Source organism: Wolffia australiana, chromosome 6 (assembly GCF_029677425.1).
Source record: "Wolffia australiana isolate 7733 chromosome 6, ASM2967742v1".
Classification (NCBI taxonomy): domain Eukaryota; kingdom Viridiplantae; phylum Streptophyta; class Magnoliopsida; order Alismatales; family Araceae; genus Wolffia; species Wolffia australiana.
The window spans coordinates 4,664,400-4,672,824 of NC_135840.1; the positions used below are offsets into that span (position 1 = coordinate 4,664,400).

At 40.2% G+C, this 8,425-nt stretch overlaps 1 protein-coding gene across 4 annotated transcripts; it reads right to left on the reverse strand.

Moving 5' to 3' along the window:
* Nucleotides 1-159: 159 nt before the first annotated feature.
* On the reverse strand, nt 160-8,142 carry LOC144704210 (histone acetyltransferase HAC12-like). 4 transcript variants are annotated; one of them, XM_078576535.1, is made up of 16 exons: nt 7,830-8,142; nt 6,943-7,108; nt 6,533-6,865; nt 6,328-6,446; nt 5,249-6,241; nt 4,855-5,169; nt 4,494-4,772; nt 3,724-3,852; nt 3,451-3,651; nt 2,810-2,952; nt 2,435-2,741; nt 2,219-2,358; nt 1,825-1,903; nt 1,357-1,734; nt 839-1,059; nt 160-510 (listed from the first exon to the last, which is right to left on the reverse strand). In XM_078576535.1, the coding sequence occupies exons 2-16, from the start codon at nt 7,058-7,060 to the stop codon at nt 315-317; spliced, it is 3,951 nt and encodes a 1,316-aa protein (XP_078432661.1). In that variant the 5' UTR covers nt 7,061-7,108; nt 7,830-8,142; the 3' UTR covers nt 160-314. The 4 variants fall into 4 exon arrangements, with proteins under 4 accessions (XP_078432661.1, XP_078432659.1, XP_078432657.1 ...); XM_078576533.1 differs by having other exon boundaries at nt 6,533-6,862; nt 6,943-7,126; XM_078576531.1 differs by having other exon boundaries at nt 6,943-7,126.
* Between the last annotated feature and the right edge of the window lie 283 nt (nt 8,143-8,425).

Genomic DNA, 8,425 nt, shown 5'->3' on the forward strand with positions numbered 1-8,425 from the left:
CTCTTTATCTATGGTTTTGCAATAAGTGTCAGAACTGAGTTACTGTTAGAAATGTTACTGCTCATTAATTAGGACTAGTTGCATTAGTTGACAATACCAAGTTGGAAATTTTCATTGAAACTCATCACACTGTTGGGAGCAAATTGATTATGCATAAACTGAGGGAGAAGAACATTCTTTTTATTCTTATGTAAATAGTGGGGAGGGGAGACAAGAGGAAGCAACTTATGAGCAGACTTGCTCTTCATCACCATAGGGGGATTTATTAGCACAAATCGCGCTCCTAGACCCTATACAGCAAAATTGGGCAGAATTTACAAGGCATTTTGGGGGGTTTTAAGCGGCTGACTTTGTCTTACAGCTTCTTTGTCGTCCAACTGGGCCACCGAGGCAGTGGCTTCTTCGTCCGCCGCCGCCGTCTGTTCTAGACTCCTCATCATCTCCATGGCAGCAAACCTGCGGCGGGACTCAGACTGAGACTCCATCTTCCTCATGTGTTCCTTTAAATCCCTGCAAAATCGTAGCAAATACCTGAGATTCTAGTCTCCTGACAAACAAAAGAAGGAATCTCTGACTTTGGAAAAGAGAAAACATAAGAATAAACGGCAAACAATAAACTGTTCTAAAATCCTGATAGAATTCTTTTGCCGACATAACAACCCAAGAGAATCACATTTAAAATGCAAAAAGCATAAGAATCAAGAAAAAAGTTTAAATCCCTAGTAGAGAGGCTACATGGAAGAAGCTATTGCCAATAAGATGACAGTTCTGATATCCCCCCGTCAAATAATTCTTGAACCTAAAAAGCTCCAATCCTCATTCAGGGTTTAGGGTTTACCTGCACCGTGGCACGAGGCACTTGTTGCCTTCCTTGCAGGCCCTTGCATGCAGGCGCAAAATGTACCACATCTTCTTGCAAGAGTGGCAGCCGCCGGCCACTCGGACTTTGCACATTGCTCCATGGTGAAATAGACCCTTCACATGCCGGCACGATGGGTACTCACAGTGCATCTCCCTACACCTTGACGCATGCACCAGCAACTCCAGCACAAGTTGAATCTTTTACAATCGAGGAAAAAAAAATTTAATTTTTTTGGTTAATCGATGAAGAACATTAACAAGATATAGTACGACTTAAAGAATGATCCAAGGGAGAAAAGGACCGACTGAAAGAATGATCTAAGGGAGGAAAGAAAATAAAATTCTATTTCTTCTTTTTGCAGCTCGAGAAATAAAAAATCTAATGCAATCAATTCCAAGATATAGAACACTAAAAAGCTTACGGGCTGATAATTGGGATGAGACAACTAAAAAGTTATAATGAATGTATCGCCAAATGGAAAGAAATCCATGTACCCGAGATCGCGCCTTATCTGAAATGGCACTGTGTGATGCAGAGGTGTGACGAACCAGCTCGTGAGGATGGCCAGAACGGCCCTTCTCGCCGTAACAAGAGGCACATAGATCATAGTCGGGGCAGCTCTCACAGTGCCAGCCGAGCCCAGGCTCTATATCCACGTGGCAATTAAAGCATGATGCCACAAACGCCGGGATGCTAGGATTGTGGAGGTGGTAGAGGATCATCATCGTGGAATGCTTTGCCCGCCGCAACGTGTCGTTCTGATAATGATTCCCCTGACAAAGATTAAGGAACGCCAACCTGCTGTCAAAGAACTCGCTTTCAAGATTCTCATCATCATCAACCGTATCAACTGGCACCTCTTCCACATCGACCTGTTAAAAAAATTCATTGCAAGCTGTCAGATTAACTAGGTCAAGATTTTGAGACCTAGGTCAAGATTGATTAATGAGGATGCAGCTCACAGATTGGAAGGTGTGCTTATCTGAGGAGCTGATTGGGTGTCTGGCCTTCTCTTCCAACGATTGGTTGGCATCATAGCACCTGAATTAAGTCAGATTGTATGCCATGAGGTGATGGTGATGACAATGATCATGATGACAATGAGGATGAATGATGACGATGATGAATTGGATGATGATGGTGGTGATAACAATGATGAAGATGATAGAAAAGGTTATGATGATGATGATGATAACAATGAGGGCAATGATGATTCTGACTCGGAAGAGGATGGACGTGAGGGTGAGGATGAGGACCAGGTAAGGCGAGGATAAGGACAACGAGGATGTGAAAACAAGGAGAGGAATAGGACAACCATGTCAGCGATTAGGCGAGGATGATGATTTAAGATCTTACTTGTTGCAAAGCTGAAATTTTTTGCATTGATTGCAGACCCATCTCTTTCCAGATAAGATCATCTGACAGCATTGACTGCAAACGTGCTGCAGATGGATCATGATGAGATCGTCCTTCATTGGTCGAATGACTTCTCCAAGCTGAATAAAATGACATGATAGATGAGATTGTGACATTAAGAAAACAAATAATTGAAAAGAAAGTTCATCTGTGAACCTTAAACATGAGAAGAGAGTCTTTTGACGGAGTGTCTGTCGAAGAACAATGACGGGCTGCCTTTAAAGCCCTTTTTGAGATGCTCATCTTTCCCTTCTTTGGCGGTTCCTTGCCATCTTCTATTTGCTGCAAGCTCTGTAACAAATCTTCGGCACATCCAGGCCAATAATCGCCGTCAAAATAGGGCAAACGAGCGGCAGTCAAGCTTGCTTTACAGTTTTCAGGAGGCATAAAGAAGAAGTCATATAATTTAGTATTTTCCACGACTATGTTTTTCTTGGTAGCTTTTCTAATCATCGCCAAGTACCTGGGAAAAGATGGGTGTGAGACGACAAAATTGCAGAAAAGAAAATCTGCAGGAAATTTTTTTCTCACCATTCACGGAGTTTGTCAGGTTTTGGAGTTTTCTGTATTTCTGGATGGCAATTCAAGATAAAGTCTTCTTGTTTCAAAGGGGGACATGACCAAATGTGGCAACTTGTGAAACCTCGCTTCTTGCAGAAATCAAGATAGGCAATCTGCTTGCACGAAATTTCGGATTGTCACGAAATAGACCATAATTTCATTCGATGCAGCATTAAATTATGAATTTAATACATAAATTTCATGCATAAAGAAATGAAAGATAACGTTGTGGCACTTATTTGCATAAAACATTTGTTGAAAAATAGAATAATTAAAATGTTCTACAGAACTGCAATTAAAGAAGGATTAAAAAGAAAAACAAGAGGAGAAAACCAATTAACAAATCTCTGAAGCATGCAATTACGATTTCAAGAGATAAAAGGCATATATAAACAAAAGAAAAATAAAGACAACCTTCTTGAACTTAAATGTGTGAAACATTTTTTAGCAATGTAACAGTCAACGGAACAAGAATAATTAAAATTTTCTAAAGAGCTGAAATAAAGAAATAAAATAGAAAAAAATAAAAACAAGAGACAAAAACTACAAAACTATTGTATACATCATGAACTTATGATTTCAGACCATAACAGATAACGAGGATGGAATACCAGTATCTCATGGTAGACAAAAGTCCGTAGGGCTTCTCCAGTTACACATTTTACATCGGGCCGGAAATACTTCACAGAATCCAAATATGAAAGACAAACACGTCTTTGATTTGGCTCTGAGCAGCCAGATCCATATTCTTGAACATACATTGCAAAGAGGCACACGTCTGCACCTTCAATTTTCTGGAACAACAGAATCGCCTGAAAAAAAAGCCTCTAATATCAATTAAATGTACAACGGTAATGTGAATCCAACCATAAATTTACACCGACCTTTGATTTGTAGGGAAATTCTGCAGGATAACCCTTTTCTTCAAAAATTTGGCGAAACAGTTTCTTCACCTCCAACTTTTTGTCCACAGAAGAGACGACTCTGACAATAAGATTCTCTGCGCCAGGGACCTGGAAAGTTGTCAATAAGATGTAGTGGAATTTAGAATATAACTTGTGAATTCCTAAAAACTATGTCGACAGAAGGAAAAATATAAAACAGGGAAATAAAAAATAATTTCTGAAAATTTTTAAACAGGAAAAAAACCCAGTACGAAAAAATTAATGACGAAAGTACCTAAAGGTCAGATGGTATTTCTATGACGGATGAAATGAACAAGAGAACAAATCATAGAACAAGGCATAATACCCAATCGAGGGAACGGGCGTTCCCTATCTATTTTAATTGCTCAGGTTTGACAAGATTTTTGATAATACCGTTTTCCTAAGCTTCCAGAAATTTATGATTTGAGATTTTGTGACTAGTAAATAAATTTGTGACACGTCAAACATATCACAGATTCAGTATGAACAAAAAACGCAGGCAGAAAAATAATAACTAAACATAACCATGAAATATCGTGAATTTCCTTATTATCCCTAAAAAATAAAGAAAATCGGTGCTTGACATTGCATGTTAATGTGATTCTCCTCAGAAAAATTGAAAACAGACCAGAACACCATTACAAGTTCAAATTTGAGCTCAACAGAGCTTGAGATTGGGAGACGAAATATATAATCTGGTTGAATTAAGCAAATGACACAAGTCTTACTTCATTATAACTCTTTTGCAAGCTATGGGCTCTCTCTTGTCTCTCTTGCACAAGACTCAAAACAAGCCGTTGCTCTATATGATCACTGAGCTTGGATCTGGGAAGATCCTGGGCCCCAAGAATTACACCATCAGGGAGTGGCTCGAACTCACTGCACTTCATCTCCTCCACATAACAGTTTGGGCAAGTGTACCCTGCCTTCCCACCCACGTTTCTTTTAGCATTAAAGAGGGCACAAATCTGATGTTGCCATGATTTGCACTTATCACACTCCACCCACTGCAGAAAGAAAGAAAAATCAATTGGATTGTGATTAAAATTACAATTTTTTAGGAGGAAGCAAAAAAAATTTAAACGGGACCTGTTCCAAAACTTGCACATCGTTCCTCTTCTTTTCCAACTTGGCCTTAGTCAAAACACCGCCAACATACGTCACGCTGTCACCGTGAGAGCCATTAAAGCATGGATTACACAAATATAGTCTGCCAGCCCCTCCCTTCTTTAATGTATCGCAATTCACCATCGTGTGGTATGCCCGGTTGTGTTTGATTCGACCGTAGCATTTCACACAGTATATGGGAGGTGGCTCAAAAGAAAGAGCTCCCGTACCACACAACTGGCATGAATTCTTGTCATCATTTTCTAGGGCTTGATTTTTTGCGGCCTTCACTTTACCCTGTCATAAAAAGTCAAAACATGACGAAAATTTTCAGATTAAACAATCATAAAACAGACAGATTAAGCAAAAAACTGACCAATCCAACCCATTTCTTCAAGCTACTCATGTGATCAAGAACCTGCTCAAGAGTAAACGATTCTACCAATGACACACCCCTCAGATTTTGGCACCTGGAGTCAGGTTTCAAATCACAGTTCACTTGAGTTTTCATTGGTGGATCATCACTAACAACGACTGCCTGATTCTCCTTCAAAACTTCTTCCTTCTCGGGAACCTGCTTCTCGACAGCAATACATTCCATTTTTTCCAGTTTTGTGGAACTCTCGCACGGCTTCAAACCTCTGTTCATCTTGGAATTGATTGGTATCTCTTCGTCTGTGATCTCCGAATCATCAAATTTAACCTCGCAGCAATTAACAGAGCTTCCCTGAGAGGAGTAATCGTAGGGTTTCACCTCGCCAGGAGATCCAGTGACCACTGACTTGCAAGAATGCCCCGAAAGCTGTTCTCCAGGAGACAGCTCGCCGCATTTTTGAATTTCCGTCAGGCCAACAGAAAAACATTCACCTTTCAACCTCTTTGATGAAGGTTCAGGAATATCAACTTTATATTCAGTTGATCCAACCCTAAAATTGCCCAACGAACCCTCCCTAACTATCCTCCTCACAGGAGCACAGACAGGGCAATCAAGATCTTGGCAGCTCCTGTGATGACTCAGGAGTGAATCTAGCTGAATACATGTGTTACATGATCCTCGGCAGAATTTCATATGATGGATGATCTTTTTCATCTTCATACAAGAGACTTTCGTGCAGACCCCGTGGTTAGAGCAAAGCCTAGCATGATAATACAGCAATAACAGCTGTCTTTGACCATTGTAGTCAAGGTTCTTGATTAAAGTCTTAGGACCATGTGAACTCGGATGGCTGATTTGAGTATATGACTCAGTTTCTTGAGTGGGAGTAAAACAATTATTCGGTACATGTAGCAGAGGCCGAGACATTCCGTATGATGTTTCTTCAGGTCGAACCCAGAACCGTTGATTTTGCTGTATGCATTGTTCATTACTCTGGAATATGGTACAGGAAAGAAATAATTAGTAAGTAATCTAATAAAACAACAGATTGGGGGCTTAATAAAGAAGTTTTCAAGTACCTGTGATGTTCTGTCTGAGCTATGTAAAGGTAAGGGCATTGTGGTGTTATTTGAATTAAATGAGATGTAGTTCTTATCAGGCTCAAAGGGTAACCCAGAAGTAGAAATATTGAAATTTCCTGTCAAATCATATCATTGAAATACGCTTAATTAGAAGAATTAATAAAACAATGAATCATTGATTTTAAGAGAAATTGGAAATTACCATAGGTGTTTGGACCAACATGGCTCATCATATCCGTTAAATTCCACCTGAAATCTCCACTAGGGTTTTGAGGAAAACCCCCACATCCACCAGATCTGGAGGTCTGAGAAAATCCTGGGAATTCCTGCCGGTGATTATCAATGAAAAGTCTGCCATCTTGGAATCTCGAACGTTGCTGCACGTCGCTCCGAAGCAAAATTGAGTTTCCTTCGTTGAAAAAGGACGGGCTTACATTCCTTGTCAATGGATTCATAATTAGACTTAACCCGTCTGCTCTAAAGTTGGGAGGACTACTATCACAGTTCCAGTATTGCTGACCAGGAACAACACCTACTGCGATGAACATTATATGTTATTTTCAAAAATAAACTTAAGATTATTTAACCTTGAAAATGAAAAACCAAACCCACCATTAGATGCAGAGAAAGAATTAAAGAGAAAAGATCCTGCATTATCATCATTTGAAGCAGAGTCGAAGGAGCTACAGGAAGGCACATCCATAGATTGCCCGGCCGGTTGGCAAAGCATTCCGGGGTTAAGTACTACTGAAGCAAGCGGCAGCGAGGAAGCTGTATCCTGCGTCATAATCAACGTCTATGGCGACCAAGATGAGCTATAATAGTCACAAAATACTGTTATTGTAAGTCTTATAAAAATCCAATTACAAAGACAAGATTTGAAAAAATAAAATCAAACAGGAGTGATAACGGTAAGATTACAAAAAGGAAATGACTTTAGTCAACCCGAAAAAAAACAATGATATAACCCGAACAGATTAGATTTTAACATGATCTTATAACAATGTCGATCATCACTCGTCAAATCTTAATTTTCAAAGAAAAATTCTAGTCGAATTTGAAGGAAATTTAGCTAAACTCGGATAGTCTGCAGATCTTTCGTTTAAATTATAAAGATCAGATCTCCGTCATTGCTAATCCACAACAAAACCTTGTAAAACCACCCGGATTCAAGAAAAAATAGCCTATTATCGACGTAGACTAAGCGGAAGAATCCAAAAGACAGAAATTGAAGAAACCCCCACCCCGGAATCGTCCGTCCGCCCATGATCCACCCAATTGCATTGTTCCCAGAGAAATCCCAAAACACTATAAATATTTCCCCCTTCTTTCCCCCCCAAATCAATCGAATTTCTTGCAAATGCAAGACTCCAGGTCGAATTTAAAGCCAGCTGAAAGAACTCAGAGAGCAATTAACCGAGGCGAATGAAATTCCCGACCAGATCCGAGCGACGAACGAGATCACAAGCGGGGGCAATGTAGAACGGAAAAAGGGCTACCTGGGTCAGCGCGCCCCTCCCCCGCCGTCGAAGCCAATGCCGCCGGCAAGGAGGGGAACGACGGCACGAAATTCAAAATTGGGCGCCACTAACGATCGAACCCAATTGAAAATTTCCCGTTTAGGGTTCCGAGAGGGCTGCGAAGAAGTAGCGGGAAGAGGGTCTCTTCGCTAGAACAACTCGCTTACCGTTGCGAATTTCCCACCCGATTATATAGAGATCGGCCCGTCGCTGCCAATCAAAAACACTCTTCTGGGTCATGACAAATTTCTCCAAGTCAACTCCTCGTTCCGAAAAGATTTCACCTTTTTTTCCGCCCAAATACTCGTCGGTGTTCTTTTTATCTTCATGAATGAACCCATTTCTGATATTTCTTCAAAACTTAGGTTCATCTCTCCGGAAGAACAATCGTTCCAATTCTCCATAAATACTCAACTTAGGCTGCATATTTTTTAAAAAAAACAGGATTCTGTTCATCTTTAAATGGATATTTTAAAGCCCGTTGAGCAAAATTTCACCATTTATGTAAGGAGTTTCATACCACTGTGGATGATTATATCAATCAAAAGCCAACTTTGTTTCTCCAAAGTTTTACA

Excerpts from the sequence above, each read along its gene's own strand:
- LOC144704210 (XM_078576531.1), bottom strand. The coding sequence starts at position 7,117 with ATGACGCAGGATACAGCTTCCTCGCTGCCGCTTGCTTCAGTAGTACTT. Across the intron at positions 3,652-3,723 it reads AATTTCCCTACAAATCAAAG|GCGATTCTGTTGTTCCAGAA; the intron begins GTCGGTGTAAAT and ends CTTTTTTTTCAG. Across the intron at positions 1,904-2,218 it reads AAATTTCAGCTTTGCAACAA|GTGCTATGATGCCAACCAAT; the intron begins GTAAGATCTTAA and ends GACTTAATTCAG.